General features: G+C 34.5%; 1 protein-coding gene across 1 annotated transcript; it reads right to left on the bottom strand.

Moving 5' to 3' along the window:
- Positions 1-7,853: 7,853 nt before the first annotated feature.
- Positions 7,854-10,494, bottom strand: LOC116162257 (gastrula zinc finger protein XlCGF46.1-like). Its single transcript, XM_031475836.1, has 2 exons — positions 10,360-10,494; positions 7,854-10,022 (listed from the first exon to the last, which is right to left on the bottom strand). Exon 2 carries the CDS (start codon positions 10,018-10,020, stop codon positions 8,779-8,781), a length of 1,242 nt encoding a protein of 413 aa, XP_031331696.1. The 5' UTR covers positions 10,021-10,022; positions 10,360-10,494; the 3' UTR covers positions 7,854-8,778.
- Between the last annotated feature and the right edge of the window lie 7,086 nt (positions 10,495-17,580).

The following is a 17,580-nucleotide window of genomic DNA, read 5'->3' as shown; positions in this document are numbered from 1 at the left end:
CAGAGGGACTGAAAGGAGTACGAGTGCGAAGATACCACAAAAATGAAAAACGTGGAGAAAACACGGAATTTTGGCAACCTTAAATTTTACGCTTACCTTGAAATGCATATTATCAATAAAACCATTTATAGGTATATGCAAATGTGTACTTGCAAAGTCACCCTATTTGTCACACTTAGGAATGTCACGTTCCTTTATACTACTTATCGGCACCCAATGTGAAGTTGGCCCCGCCCACACGAAATAATTTGACAAAAATGTGTTCTAAGTGCTCTTTAGTGCTCGAAGCTTTTCGTTAGTGCTGCTACATAACCCGAAAGAAATAAAAAACAAGTATAAATTGTGTGTTTCTTGCAGACGTCTCGATCGCCCTTTGTGAGTACCCTCTTCCGACATTCCGTTCTTGAGGTATAAGGGAATATACCCGATCACGATAAGAGGTCGAGGAGGAGAGCTATGGTTGGTAGAAATTAATTCCTTTCGTTGAGACCTTTCATTAGAGTACCATGAAGGATAAAACTAGTTCCACCCCCCCCCCTTCTCTTCCACCACGTACTTTGATAAGAGGACAGAAAGAAGGGCAGTGGGTGGTAGAAAACGGTTCCTTTCGTTGAGACCTTTAATTAGAATACAATGAGAGATAAAATTAATTTTTACCCCCCCCCTCTCCCAGACCCCGTCGCTCAATGATCTCGGAAAAGAGTCGCACGGGAAATTTATAGTTTGTACAAACCAATTTATTTCGATGAGACCTTTTATTAGAATACCATGAAGGGTAGAACACGTGTTTCGCGTGCTTGGCACCACTAAAGGCATGCATATGCAAAATCTGAGACCATTAATAGTGTGTTCTCAGTATATTCTTGGAATATGCTAAACGAACGCGTACATTTGTGGAACATTCTGTGGATATTTGGAATATTCGCATACATGTTAAAAGAATATTCTCCACTCTTATCTGGGTATGATTCCGCGATTCTATGGTTTACATTATCTAGGAGTGTATGGAACGTGAGATACCCCAACCTTAGCAACGTCCTGTGAATATGATTGTCGATACGAAGCACCCTATACATCATGTTATTTACACAAGCTTGTGATGTTGAACCCCTACCGATAGGCAACACATCTTACTACTAAAGGAATTTTAAAATCCCGTTTTGCGCAGACGTGAATTTAGTACGGGAAGCTGGTGAGTGGCGTCGGCGGGAGCACTGGTGGTCCAGATTTTGATGGTGGCGTATCGGTTTTGTGTGCTTTTCATAGTTTAGTGTTTGATATATTTTTCCAAGCGACATCAAGGTAGCACTCGTTTTATTTAAGCTTTTTTTTAAATTCGATGTTTAAATTTCATGCCTTATTTGTTTTCGTTTTGAACTTTGCTTTAGATTTGACCTCTGCTGATTGCAGGCATGGCGTGGGCGGCTATTGTTTGAGTTTACCGTTAAATGAGTCATATTTTAGCTTGGCTCCTTGTGCACCTGATTATGCCGCAATGTTTCCCATGATTATTTGAATGTGTTTACGCAGGCTGCAGTTCTTAGCGTCTCGCATTGCGAGAAAGGGGGGCCCTCTGATTAATTATTATTACTTGATTTTTGTTGTACGATTTGAGATGTTTGATTTTCGTATTTCTGTTTGTACATTGTTACCTGTAATTGATTTATTTCTTGTATTTGTGTTTAGCCAGGTTTTTTTATTGCTGGTTCTTTTTTCCTGGCTTTTCGGTTTGGATTTGCTCTGCTGAACCAAGCCCCGTGCGTAATAAATTTTCATTTTCTCTTTCCCTTTCGGACGCACAAAAATTCTGTCTTTTATTTAATTCCCTTCCCGATTGTGTCTCACGTACAAACGCATAAAAGACCGCCATAGGAAAATGACAACGTAGGAGTCCATTCGTTCAAGCCGAATTTTACCGAGATCTGAAGGTGGCGCGAACGTCCGACATTTTGACAGCTAAAGTTAGATCGCGCTGTCTGCAATTTTGTTTCCCCAGAGTTGCCAACTGTAAGTACAGGGTAAGTCAATATTTTCAGTGTCGGCTTGATAGACCCCCCAGGAACACTACAAGCTGCCAACCGAAATCTGGTGGGATTACAGAAAAGGGAAAGAGAGCGACGATGAGACGGATGGAATTTCTCGGAAGACCACATGTGTTTACCATTTCAAACACCTGCAGTCCAGTTTTTTCCTAGAAATGCGTGAAATGCAAGGAATGGACGATTTTCGGGTGGTTTTTAGGGGTGTTACGAGATCAGAGTTACAGAGTCGCTTGGGGTAGTCAATTAATACGATTTAACATGTGTGTCCGTGGTCTTTTTTTCTTGTAACCTGCTTAAGTGTAAAGTACGGCTTATGTTGAAATATTTTGTTATACCTTAATCGCTACTGTGTGCTTTTGTTTTTTATATTAATTAATAACGGTCTTTATTAATTTTGTTTTTGATAGCCACGAAAAATACATTGCCTAGGGCGAGATTCAGGAGTAGAAAGGCTACCCCTGCTCTTCCATCTAACCCATAATGATTCCACTTGATCCACAATGTTGTGGTCATTAAGTACGTAGAGATATAACATGGATTTTACAAGACATTGAATCACAGAAAAGAAATAAAAATATTAAAAATAAGATAAGTAAAATAGAAACAAAATTCAAAAGTGCTCTAATTATTATTGCCGTAGCAATGCGAGTTCTAAATGCTTTGAAAGTGTACTTACTGATGTCCATATATATCAGGTGAGATATTTACTTCATTCAATTAATCTATAAATGTGTGTAACTTGAATGAAGATTGTAACCCTTTACTTATGTACTTACTGGATTCAACCACTTGTACCTCTTAATGTCTAACCTTTGTTGGTATTGGCAATCATGTTTCATTGTCGGTAGGACTATATCTGTACTGTACATACTTGCATGTGTACATATTTGTGTATTGTGCTTTTTAGTCACTCTCGATTATTTCATGGCATTTCATTATATTTGCTTATTTTGGGCTGCGAGTAATCAAGAGGGAAGTGTGCTTGTTTAGAGGGGATCGAGTTATTCAAGTTTATACGGGCCTTGGTGAACCTAACACTAACATTTTCACTCGTTCCGAAACCCATCAACTTTAGCCCACGTCTACAGGCACCCCACTGGGCCTGGGTAATCCTACCGTCCGGCGAGGCATATTTAATATCTCTTAGTTTTGTCTGATGTATGTGTTGTAATACTTGGGGAATGGCTCGATTCCATTTTGGTTACTCATGGCGTGTATGTAGTATTTACCCCGGTTTCGAGAGGGCTCAAAAGTGCTGTACATTGGATGTTAGCTGTAGGCTTTGTTCATTATAGGACTACTCCGAATTAGGTTTTCCTGCAGTTTTCCTAATTCGTAAGGTAAATGCCGGAGTAGTATAGAACCACTTAAGACCCTCTGCAGGGGCACCGTTTTGGTATTAGCTTCAATATAATCTTAACCAGCTATTGCTTTTGGTGTTCCTTGCCCATAAAACGCCCTCAGTACCTGCTGAGTTGTGTAATAACACAACATAGGTGTCCTACATGACGATCACGATCTTAGTGCACTCGGAGTCGCCCTCGAGTGATAGATTCTCGCGGGAAACTTAAGCGAGAATATTCAAATAGGCAGCCATGTTAGTTTGGCATTCCCGCTACTACAGAATATACCCTATGAATTATTTCCCGAGATACTATTTTTGAAAGTAAAAAACGTGCATAAATTTTTCATGTGGCAACTAATTTGCATGCGCATGCATTTAATGGTGTCAATTTAAACTTTTCAAAATTGGGGGGGGGGGGGGGGAGTAAACATACATTCTACCCTTCATGGTATTCTAATGAAATCATGAATTCATTTCTACCAACTATAATCTTCTCCTCTTCCTACGTATCTCCTTTTTGAGATCAGTAGCTGACGGGGGGAAAGGAGGGGGGGGGGGGGATTTTATCCTTCAAGGTACTCTAATGAAAGGAATTCATTTTTGCCAACCATAGTCTTCTCTACCACTCCTTATATGATCGTTTATAATTCCTTATATCTCAAGCATTTTTATCCCTCTTTAATTCATATTCTCGTCAACATAAAAAAAATTTTCAAATATACCGCTTTATAGCGAACAGGAACTAAATTACGTCTGGAAATGCGATAACGATTTATCTTTCGAGATCAGCGAGGGGTGGGGGGTCGTGCTAAATTGTTGGAGAAAATTGAAGCAGAACCGGTTTTATACTTGACTGGAACCAAGAACGGCTACTGCTATTTATTTTTACCAAACCCAATCGTGTAATTAACGTTTTGTGAATCAATTGGTGACAAAGTGCGAGTAATTGGAAGCCTAATTTATACCAAGGTCATTTATTTGTGTGTTAAAAAGTGATAAAATTTACGCGAGGGGATATTTTCGAATTGGAGACCCGTTCTTCACATACAAACGGAATTAAATGTATTGAATTTAAAAACAGAAACTTTTTCGTCGTTCGCATCGTTAACGATTAGCGACAACACTTTTATTCCAGTGCATAATGACAACAGCGCGTATTATTTTCCCGAAATTGGAGCTGGTTTCTTGGCGTTTGTAAAACGATGGTTTTTACTTGGCATTCAGTTAACGTTACCAGGGTGGTATTAAAAGTTAACTGTTCTGTATATTTTTCAATTTTGTCACTCCATGAACGGAAATGGGAGAAATTTAGAGAAATTAGAAACTAGTTGCAGCAATGATTGCGAAACCTACTGACTAGTCTACCTTAAAAAGAGAGTTTTTAGAAGTGGTTCCCTGCAATTCGAAAACGAAAACAGGCAGCGATGTCAAATCTTCGCCAATCAGTGCCATTGATATGAGCCGGATTAAAAGTCATGTTTCCGAATACAATAAGCCGAGTGTCAAAAAAGTCCCCTACTGAAAATCGCATGTGATTTTAGGTATCTGGTTTTAGCTTATCGTAGCTCTTTTTAAACAATGCAAATTGAACGACATTATTCTTACCTTCTTGGTTTAAACACACTCAACACAAAATAATGATGCTGCACGGTAACGAGTTAAATTACAAATAAAATGCAAAGGTTGAGTTAGCGAAATAATTAACCGCCCAATTCATTATTTGGCAAAACAATAACAAATGATTAAAAAATTAATGGCAACATTTAAATAGCAAGAGCTTTGTTGTTTATTACATTTGCGAATGCATGATTTGTTATTTGAATTATTCAAACGCATTGTATTAATTTATCCTTAACGGTAATTTCTACTCAATGGACTTGCAGTTGAAACAAGATACGAAGAATCGTCTACGACTTTTAGTAGGGGAATTTTTGCCTCTCGGCTCGCAATCGGAAACCCGACTTTTAATCCGGCTCATATTCAATGGCACTGATCCTTGAACTCGTAGGCATCGATTGGCGAAAGTTTTCCATCGCTATCTCGTTTCGAGTTAGACGAGGAACAGACGGACAAAACCATCACATAAGGGGATTTTTTTTCTTTCAAAAAACTCCCCTATAAAAATGAATGAGGCTGTCATCCCACTATCCGTCACTGAAAATAACTTCAAAATGTCACCAAAACTACATTTAAGAAAAAACAAAATCTACATAAACACTCGGTTTGCCCAAAAGTATAAGAGACTCGAAATTTACTGGTTTCATAAACACACGTTTACTAGAAACCGCGGCGCCACGTTCCTCTGTTAATCCGTTCTCTGAATCTGAAAATGTTCTTTTGCAAAACGTGTAGCGGTAAGGTGCAAACCCCCGTGCAAACTTACGAGAGTTGACTCTTTTAACCGCCCGACGCGTAAATTTTTTTGACCGCTCTACGCGAATGCTATCGTGTCTTAACGCGCATTGTCCAAAATGCTTACGTACAACCTTCCCCACCAATAAAACTCATAATGCAGGTCCGTACTTAAGAAAATGAATTTGATGATTGCTCCAAAGAAAAACCGAGACGTCGAAATTAAAATCTAATTATGCCAGCTTATAGAGAGAAAGTAAAGTCACAAAGAAGTACAAAGAAATTTTACAAATTTCGTTTTTTTCCGGTAATATTCGGACTTCCTGCACTCTCTAAGCAGCGTTAGATGCAGCCTAAAAATACGCAATTGTCATCATTTAACCGACTTCGTGGTTCTTACCTTTTCGAAATCCCAATACTCTAATTTGGGACACCCTGTACAGTGTACAGAATACTCAAACTGTATAGCGAAATTTTATAGAAAGACATTTGTGTCAAGAAAACGTTCCAACTCTTTGTAACTATTTGTTACATTACTGGATCCGAAAACCCTACGTTATCTTTCCTGGACGCGTCACTACTCTGCTTTAGTTTTTTAAAACCGCCTACAAAATGGTGTTAATCAATTAAATCGGCCATTCACTAACCAATCGGCTTTGTTTCTTTACTACAATCAAATGTGTATGAATGCCATATATCAAAACCCACCATTAAGATTGTGTTATTGCCCGTCAGACTTCTCCCTGCCAATTAACGAGTAATGATACATCTGAGAACCAGTGACCCATATAGATCGACAATTCTATTAAAAACCCATTCAGCATAACAAAATCAAGCCCTCTAATGAGAACACTCTGTATACCAATGTGAACCAATAATTATGCGATTAGTCGGAAGAACAAAAACGAAGATTGCAAATGGATCTTGTGATCAACTTCATTTTTCGTAGTCCCAATGGCTTTTTGTGGCAGTAATTGATTCGCAGCTCAGTATAGCGTTATGGAATGACATCTTAAAATCATCCCCAGGCGATTTGCTTAGGTAATTCAATTTGCGCGCAAAAACTAACTCATAAATACAAGCGAAGTAGACTAATTGAGCTGTTTTAATATTATTTTAATTAATTAAGTCATGAAAGAAATTATTACCCGTAAATCTACAAAAAATATCGTTTAACGGATGTTAGACAGAGAGAGACAGCGCGCATTTGTTGGCCAATCCTTCTTAAGCTCAAGGCGCATTCCATGGATTATTTTAATTATCACGATGAGGAAAAAAAACGGCCATTAGCATCACGTAATAACATTGTGACTATTTTCAAAAAGAATCATCGGCAGTTATCGTTGCAGACCTTTTGGAGAATTTTTAGAATCGTTACCAAATTAGATTTCATCCTCTGTAGCCAATTACACGATGATGAATTTGGACCCTCTTTTTGCTCAATCAAATTACATTCACTGCTGCCAAATTTGACGGTGCATTAGTGCCCATTCCAGATGCTTAGATTCTTTTCTTTGTTACTTATTTGTACGTATTCTCAGATATAAAAAGTTAATAAAATTAAACCCCGTGAACTTCGTACCGTTTCGTTCGGTTTCGGCGACTGCGCCGCTTCACCTCGCGCACCCGGCGAACTGTCGCCCAATGTTTCCTTGGATGGTATGTACGCTCAGTATTTCTATACAATTTCAAAAACACTTACTTTTATAGATGTGTTCACGCAATTTGATTCAGGAACAAACCGTGCTTCAGGCTTACTTTGATTTAATTAGTTGAACTTTGACGCAGTGTGTACATCTCAAAAATGTAGGTACCTTTGCATCAGTAAACAAAAAGCTTGAATAAATTGTCTTTAACCCTTTTACCGGTAGCCGTTTTGTTCACAATTTTGTCCGCAATTCATATCAACAAATGAGACGCACAACTTTGATTAATAAATGGTTTTTTTACGTTAACTTGCCACTACAAATCTGGCGCAACAGAAATCTTTTGCACCTTGGACCATAACACTAGCGTGATGTAGGGCGCTTTGACAAGGGAGGGGGAGTCTTTTGTATCTCGCAAAAAGAAGTAAAATTTTTAATTTGCGTTTAATATCGAATATTAAAGGACACTAATCGAAAATCAGTTGTTTGATTTATTTAAACAGATAATAATTAAGACCGTAATAATAGTGCAGTAACAAAAATAATGTACCTATCCCTATTTAAAAGGTACTTGAATAAAAGGTAGCACCTGTGATTATTCCGTCTAATATTGTACCTATCCCAAAAGATATTGCTCAATCTATTATTTATGTCATATTCACAATTAGCACATTTAAAATTTTAGATTCTTCTATGTTTTAAAAGATGCTGTTTAAGATAGGTTTTACTTTTTGTTCGAAAAACACAAGTGGCACATTTAAATTCCTTACAAACTTTATGACTTAGCAGATGTCGTGTGAGGTAACGTTTAACATTTGTCTCATAATTACAATCGGCACATTTAAAATTATTAGAAACCTTATGTTTTAAAAGATGTCGGGTGAAGTAGCATTTAACATTTGTCCTATAATCACAATTAGCACATTTGAAATCATTAGAAACTGTATGTTTCAAAAGATGTTGTCTCAAGTTGCGTTTATCGTTTGACCCAAAGTCACCAGTAGCACATTTAAAATCTCTGGAAATTTTATGTTTTAAAATATGTCGTTTGAAGTAGCGTTTAATTGTTCCATAAACACAATTAGCACATTTAAAATTCATACAAAGTTTATGTTTTAAAAGATGTTTTTTAAGCTGCGTTTATAATTTGTCCCATAATCACAAGTAGCACATTTAAAAACCTTACAAACTTTATGTCATAAAAGATACTGTCTTAAGTACCATCCTACAATAACAAGTAGCACATTTAAAATCTTTGGAAACCTTATGTTTTAAAAGATGTTGTTTAAAGTTACTTTTATCATTTGTCCCATAATCACAAGAAGCTCATTTAAAATCCTTGGAAAGTTTATGTATTAAAAGATGTTTGAGGGCCTCTATATATGTTTCATAATCATAAGTAAGTAGCACATTTCAAATCCTTAGAAACTTTATGTTTTAAAAGATGTCGGCTGAAATAGCGTTTAACATTTGTCTTAAAATCACAATTAGCACATTTGAAATCCTTTGAAACTTGGTGTATTAAAAGATGTTGTTTGATCCTCTCTTTAAGATTTGTCGCATAATCACAATCAGCACATTTAAAATCCTTAGAAACTTTATGACCTTTATGTCTTAAAATATGGTGTCTTAAGTTGCGTTTATCATTTGTCTCAAAATCACAAGTAGGGCATTTAAATTCTTTAGAAAGTTTATGGATTTTAATATGTCGTTTTAATCTGCCTTTATAATTTGTCCCATAATCACAAGTAGCACATTTAAAATCTTTAGAAATTTTATGTCTTAATAGATGTACTTTCAAGAGATGTTTATTATTTGTCCCATAATCACAAGTGGCACATTTAAAATCCATAGAAACTTTATGTCTTAAAAGATGTTGGTTGAAGTACTGTTTAATATTTGTCCCATAATCGCAATTAGCACATTTAAAATCCTTCGACACTTTATGTTTTAAAAGATGTCCTTTGAAGAGATATTTATTATTTGTCTCATAATTACAAGTAACACATTTATAATCCTTAGAAACTTTATGTTTTAAAAGATGTTGTCTTAAATTGCTTTTATCATTTGTCTCATAATCACAAGTAGCACATTTAAAATCCTTAGAAATTTTATGTCTTAATAGATGTTGGTTGTAGTACCGTTTAATATTTGTCCCATAATCGCAATTAGCACATTTAAAATCTTTTGAAACTTTATGTTGTAAAAGATGTGTTTTGAAGAGGTATTTATTATTTGTCCCATAATCACAAGTAGCACATTTAAAATCCATAGAAACTTTATGTTTTAAAAGATGTATTAAAGTGCGTTTATCATTTGTCCCATAATCACAAGTAGCACATTTCAAATCCTTAGTAACTTTATGTCTTACAAGATGTTGTTTGAAGTACCGTTTAATATTTGTCCCATAATCGCAATTAGCACATTTAAAGTCGGAGTGTTGCTGTACCTCTTCCACAGTTAACGCTTCTTCATTAACAAGAGATTTAGAGCATGGTGTACTAATAGTAGTTTCCTCCTTTATTGCCACCAAACATTCATTGCTTACTGAAATGTGTCCCTGAAGAAAGGAATGAAGATCTTTTTCTTGTTTTGGCTCGATTTTAATGAGTAGTGTATCACTATTTCCATCCATACCTAACAACAATAATGTTATAAATAGGTAATGTGTTAAAAATCTATGTTGGTTTATCACTAATGTATTTTGGCATTAAACAATACAGAACAAGACCCCAGGGCAGGGAGTAACAGAATTTGTTATAATCAAACGTTTGATTTTTTTTCAAAACTTTGTATAGAATGGCACGATTTTCACCTGCATATCTGGGGCTAAAGTGGCTTCCCTAGGGAAAAAAGAAGTGACGTCACGCAAATTTGCGCGAATCACAAGCCAATTAGAGGAAAAAATCAAAAACAGATATAACCAATCACAAATTATACTAATTATTTGTATCTACTTTAGAAATACGATTACCTATGCAATAATGGGGATATCCACACTAGTGTTGTTAATTGTTTTAACGCAATGTAATTTTAGTCTCATTTATTTAGTTTGTGTACAAAAAAAAACATTTAAGGTTACACATGATTTGGAAATCGATAGCGACGATAGCCACTTTTGATAATTTCAACCATAGACTCTATCTATTTGGCGTACAAACTATTGCCTAACCTCAATATTCCCCTTTCAATGTGCAAACCTGTTTAATCAAACCTAATTCAGTTCTATGTTTATTAAATCACAGCATACATATAACATCAATGTATTAAAAAAGTAGTCTCTTGTAAAGGCCGTTTAGACGATGCAATTTTTATTGCAACTATTGCTGCAATATGCGATGATTACACTATGCAATTTTTGTATACAACATTCTAATTATACATATATTGGTACCACTGGATAAAACCAAATTGAAAACGAGGTCAGTTGTAGCCATATATATATTCTCTTAATTTAATATGGTTGTAGCTCACGAGTCTTTTGGTTGGTGCATAACGTCAAAACATGTGTAGGATGACGTCGTATTTAAAATGACGTCTACATCACCTGACGTCATTTTTTAATTGTTTAATGACCTATTATAGGTATAACCCAGAAATTCACGTGATTATCACATCACCTTGTTTAATGGGCGAAGATCCATTTTCGGTATCTGAAATGCTATAAAACAGACTACTGCTGCTTATGTATAAATTTTATTTTATTGCAATCTAGATATACTTATATCTGATGCATTTTCTGAAAAAAAAATATATATTATATTCAAAGTGTAGTAGCTAATTATCAGTTAGGACTAGGCATGGGAATTTTTTTCGATATATCGATAGGTATCGATAGTTATCGATATATCGAATAACAATAGGTAGAGCTAAAAAAATCGATATATCGATATATCGATAACTATCGATATATCGATACTTATCGATAAGTATCGATATATCGATACCTATCGCTATGTCGATAACTATCGATATGTCGATAACTATCGATATATCGATATGTCGATAACTATTGATATATCGATATGTCGATATCTATCGATATATCGATATGTCGATATGTATCGATATATCGATATGTCGATAACTATTGATATATCGATATGTCGATAACTATCGATATATCGATATGTCGATAACTATCGATATGTCGATAACTATCGATATGTCGATAACTATCGATATGTCGATAACTATCGATATGTCGATAACTATCGATATATCGATATGTCGATAACTATTGATATATCGATATGTCGATAACTATTGGTACGATAAAATTATGTTATTGTTGAGATTTCAACGAGCGCTACTATTTTTATTAATAAAATCCATTTTCGGGTTTACTCTCGTGTAAATTTACTATTTTTAATCGCTCGACGTTTCGGAAACTTAACTTTGCTCCCTTTCTCAAGAGAAGCGCTACGTCACATCATCATCCATGCCAAATAAACGCAGTAATATAATCTTTAGAAAATAGATCTTTTCGTCTTACTGACGATTGCTCAAAAAAAGAAGCACTTCAAAAACTTGAACAAAATGTTGCATCAAAATGGCTACTCTTTAGGTAAAATAAAGAAGACAATCAAAGGGTGTAATCATGGTCTATGTATCGGTATCTGACTGATGGTTACAGAGGACCAGTCACAAAAAAACAGAGAAAGCTAAGAACACTTCAAATTTAGATATACAGTTTCAATTGATTGACATTTACGAAATCTAACAAAAAACTCTTGATAAAGGTAGCAAAGAAACGTCGAGTAACTATTAATCACTTTTAGTCCTTTACACGAGAATAAACCGGAAAATGGATTTTATTAAATAAAACTCGATAAGATAACTATCGATACGTCGAATATTTCTCTCAAATGACACGTGCAATTACCGCTTAATTACAGCGGTAATTGCATTGTATAAAGCTAAGTACCCAATACTTATATCGATAGGTGAAAACAGTTATCGCCCATCCCTAGCGATAACTATCGACATATCGATATATCGATAACTATCGATATGTCGATAACTATCGATATGTCGTTAACTATCGACATATCGATAACTATCGATATATCGATAACTATCGACATATCGATAGGTATCGATATATCGATAACTATCGATATTTCGATAATTATCGACATATCGATAAGTAAAATATATCGATAGGTAAGTACCCGATACTTATCGATAGGTGAAAACAGTTATCGCCCATCCCTAGTTAGGACCCTACGACTAAGCAAAGGCCTGATGAGCCTAGTGAAAAACAAAGGCGTTGAAACAACCGTTTTTCTAACGTAGTGTAGTCATAGAATTTGTTCCTTTCAATGAGATATAGGAGCATCTGCGATTTGAAGAAGGCGCCCATAAGAAACTATCCCAAAAGTTGTTAAAATCCAATCTATTATTTATGGCATATTCACACATAGCACATTAAAAAAATTTAGAAACTTTCATGTTTTAAAAGGTGCTGCTTAAGATACGTTTTACTTTTTGATTTAAACCCACAAGTGTCACATTTAAAATCCTTACAAACTTTATGTTTTAACAGATGTTGTGTGAGGTAACGTTTAACATTTGTCTCATAATCACAATCGGCACATTTGAAATCCTTAGAAACATTATGTATTAAAAGATGTCGTTTGAAGCTGCCTTTAACATTTGTCCCATAATCACAAGTAACACATTTAAATTCTTTAAAAACTTTATGTTTTAAAAGATGTTGTCTTAAAGTGCGTTTATTATTTGTCCCATAATCACATGTAGCACACTTAAAATCATTAGAAACTTTATGTCTTAAAAGATGTCGTTTGAAGTACTGATTAATATTTGTCCCATAATCACAAGTAGCACATTTAAATTCTTTATAAACTTTATGTTTCAAAAGATGCTGTTTTAAGATGCGTTTATCATTTGTCTCATAATCACAATCAGCACATTTAAAAGCCTTAGAAACTTTATGTATTAAAAAATGCTGTTTGAAGAGGTCTTCACGATTAGTCTTATAACCACAATCAGCACATGTAAATTCCCTTGAAACTTTGTGTTGTAAAAGATGTCGTCTAAAGTTGACTTTATTATTTGTTCCAAAATCACAAGTAGAACATTTAAAAATCTTAGAAACTTTATGATTTAAAAGATGTCGGGTGAAATAGCGTTTAACATTTGTCTTAAAATCACAATTAGCACATTTGAAATCCTTAGAAACTGTATGTATTAAAAGATGTTGTTTGAAGAGAGATTTATTATTTGTCCCATAATCACAAGTAGCACATTTAAAATCCTTCGAAACTTTATGTTTTAAAAGATGTCCTTTGAAGAGGTGTTTATTATTTGTCCCATAATCACAAGTAGTACATTTATAATCCTTAGAAACCTTATGTTTTAAAAGATGTTGGCTGAAGTAACGTTTAACATTTGTCTTAAAATCACAATTAACACATTTGAATTCCTTAGAAATTTTATGTATTAAAAGATGTTGGTTGAAGTACCGTTTAATATTTGTCCCATAATTGCAATTAGAACATTTAAAATCATTCGAAACTTTATGCTTTAAAAGATGTCCTTTGAAAAGGTATTTATAATTTGTCCCATAATCACAAGTAGCACATTTGTAATCCTTAGAAACTTTATGTTTTAAAAGATGTTGTCTTAAAGTGCGTTTATCATGTGTCCCATAATCACAAGTAGCACATTTAAAATCATTAGAAACTTTATGTCTTGAGAGATGTTGTTTGAAGTAACGTTTAATATTTGTTCCATAATCACAATTAGCACATTTAAAATCTTTCGAAACTTTATGTTTTAGAAGATGTTGTCTTAAACAGCGTTTATCATTTGTCCCATAATCACAAGTAGCACATTTAAAATCTTTAGACTTCGTTGTACGCAGTGTTAAAAGGTCATGTTGAAAGTCGGAGTGTTGCTGTACCTCCTTCACAGTTAACGCTTCTTCATTAACAAGAGATTTAGAACATGGTGTACTAATAGTAGTTTCGTCCTTTATTATCACCAAACATTCATTGCTTACTGAAATATGTCCCTGAAGAAAGGAATGAAGATCTTTTTCTTGTTTTGGTTCGATTTTAACGAGTAGTGTATCACTATTTCCATCCATACCTAACAACAATAATAATGTTATAAATACTTAAATGTGGTAGTTAAAAATCTATGGTACAAACTATTGCCTAACCTCAATATCCCCTTTCAATATGCAATCCTGTTTTTCAGTTCTATGTTTATTAAATCATGTTATCTCTCCTCTAACAAACACTCACAAAATACTTAACTACTTTATTAAAAACATGTATAAAAGACTATACGATTAAAACAAACCATGGAAACTGCATGCCTAACTTCATAAACATTTAGAAAACAATGTTGTCACTTTTACACAAAAAACATACAAAAGCGCTGTTGACAACAAAAAACTCTTTCAAGCACAGCATGCATATACCATAAAGAGTTGTATCTCTTAAAGGCCGTTTAGCTTGAGACGATGCAATTTTTATTGCAATTTTTGCAGCAACTTTATATATATGTCGTAAGCTGTGTATATGTCCTCTCTCGCGGATTTATACAGGGTGGTTCAGACTATTCATCCATCCTTTTTAGAACTCAGGAGCTTAAACTTTTTTAACAAATAGCCCGGACCTTTCTAATATTGTTATTGTCTATGGAATTAATCTAAAATTGCATCCCAATAATCCATACCTTTGGAAGGGTAGGGAGAACTTTGTAATTTCGAATGTGTACTGACTTTAACCCAACCCTGGTTGGTATAGTAAACCATACAGCTTTTGAGACAAAGTGGCAACGTTGAAATACATAATCGGATCGTCTGGTAGGGAGTGCGTGAAGCTCTGGTGCAGTTCATTCGGAGCAGCTCATTTTGCTCACATTTGAATTGACATTTACAGTACGTAAATAACCACCAAAGTGCTTGAAGCCCTAAGCAAATATGTGGTGCATGAGGGGACAAGGGAAATCCAAATTCGGGTGCGTCAGAGCTCGAAGCTTTCTTAAAAGGAACACAGGGCATCGTGCACGGTACAGCTTAGAGCTCCTCTTTCACTCAAATGGAAAGCAGTAAATTACTCGGAGCTCGATAGGACAGAAACACTCAAATAAAACGCTGTACTGTCTGCGAGTTCATTTATTACGAAACTTATACTAATGTGGAGTTTGTAAAACATGTTTGATCTATTATTCATGTTGTGACGTAACATTTAGCAATGATATTGATAAACAGTTGTTTGGGGAGCCCCAATTAAGCTCAATTTCCAGAAAATGACATTGGTGCACAGCTCATATCACATGTGAACAGGTGGTATTTATTAATAATACGCCCATAGGTATGGTGGTCTTCGGTTACGGATGCTACACCACTAAAGATGAATCTTCGAAGGCCCCGGATCTTTTTGTCCCTTAGCTCTACGCTTAGATTCAAGTGTAAGAGCCTTTCCTCTTACAGTAGGAAGGTATATTACATACAACTAGGCACAAACATTCGTGAATGTTACGAGTCACCCTAACTTAAATACACAAAGCATATGACATGTCGTTAAATTTGTTCCTCTCAATCAGGTAAGTTGTGATTTGAATATTAAACATATTCCAAAAGCTCAAAGTCCAATCTATATTTATCTCACATTCACAACTACCACATTTAAAAACACACCCTTTTATGTTTTAAAAGGTGCCGTTTAAGATAAGTTTTCCTTTTTGTCTCAAAATCACAATTAGCACACTTAAAATCCGTAGAAACTTTATGTTTTAAAAGATGACGGTTAAAGTTGCGTTTAACATTTGTCCTATAATCGCACTCAACACATTTGAAAACCTTAGAAACTTCGTGTATTAAAAGATGTCGTTTGAAGTAGCATTTATCATTGGTCCCATAATCACAAGTAGCACATTTAAAATCCTTAGAAACTTTGTGTTTCAAAAGATGTTGTTTGAAGTTGTGTTTAACATTTGTCTCATAATCACAATTGGCACATTTGAAATCCTTCGAAACTTGGTGTATTAAAAGGTGTTGTTTCAAATTGCGTCTATGATTGGTCTCGTAATTGCAATCAGCACATTTAAAGTCCTTAGAAACTATATGTACTAAAAGATGTCGTTTGAAGATGTGCTTATTATGTGTCTCATAATCACAAGTGGCGCATTTAAAATCCTTACAAAGTTTATGTTTTAACAGATGTTCTTTGAAGTTGCGTAAAACATTTGTACGATAATCACAGTCATCACATTTAAAAACCTCAGAAACATTGTGCATCAAAAGATGTTGTTTGAAATAGCATTTATGATTGGTTTCGTAATCGCAATGAACACATTTCAAATCTTTAGAAACTTTATGTTTTAAACGATGTTGTTTGAAATTACCTTTAACATTGGTACCATAATCACAATCATCACATTTAAACACTTGAGAAACTTTATGTATTAAAATATGGTTTTGGAACCTGCTTTTAACATTTGTTCCATAATCACAAGTAGCACATTTAAAATCCTTAGTAACTTTATGTTTTAAAAGATGTTGTCTTAAGTTGCGTTTATCATTTGTCCCATAATCACAAGTAGCACACTTAAAATCTTTAGAAATTTTATGTTTTAAAAGATGTTGTTTGAAATTGCGTTTATTATTTGTCCCATAATCACAAGTAGCACATTTCAAATCCTTAGAAACCCTATGTTTCAAAAGATGTTGAATGAAGTTGCGTTTAACATTTGTCTCATAATCACAAGTAGCACATTTCAAATCCTTAGAAACTTTATGTTTTAGAAGATGTTGTTTTAAGTTGCGTTTATCATTTGTCCCATAATCACAAGTAGAACATTTAAAATCCTTAGAAACTCTATGTCTTAGAAGATGTTGTTTTAAGTTGTGTTTATCATTTGTCTTATAATCACAAGTAGCACATTTAAAATCCTTAGAAACCTTATGTTTTAAAAGATGTCGTTTGAAGTGGCGTTTAACATTTGTTCCATAATCACAAGTAGCACATTTAAAATCTTTAGAAATTTTATGTATTAAAAGATGTCGTTTGAAGTAGCGTTTAACATTTGTCCCATAATTACAATGAACACACTTAAAATCTGTAGCAACTTTATGTGTTAGAAGATGTCGTTTGAAGCTACTTTTATGATTTGTCCCATAATCACAAACAGCACATTTAAAATCCTTGGAAACTTT

Source organism: Photinus pyralis, unplaced genomic scaffold (genome assembly GCF_008802855.1).
Source record: "Photinus pyralis isolate 1611_PpyrPB1 unplaced genomic scaffold, Ppyr1.3 Ppyr1.4_LG10, whole genome shotgun sequence".
In the NCBI taxonomy this organism is placed as follows: domain Eukaryota; kingdom Metazoa; phylum Arthropoda; class Insecta; order Coleoptera; family Lampyridae; genus Photinus; species Photinus pyralis.
This window is presented reverse-complemented; position numbering and strand designations above follow the sequence as displayed.

What these genes read in the sequence shown, in the direction of transcription:
- LOC116162257 (XM_031475836.1), bottom strand. Translation starts at nt 10,020, where the DNA reads ATGGATGGAAATAGTGATACACTACTCATTAAAATCGAGCCAAAACAA.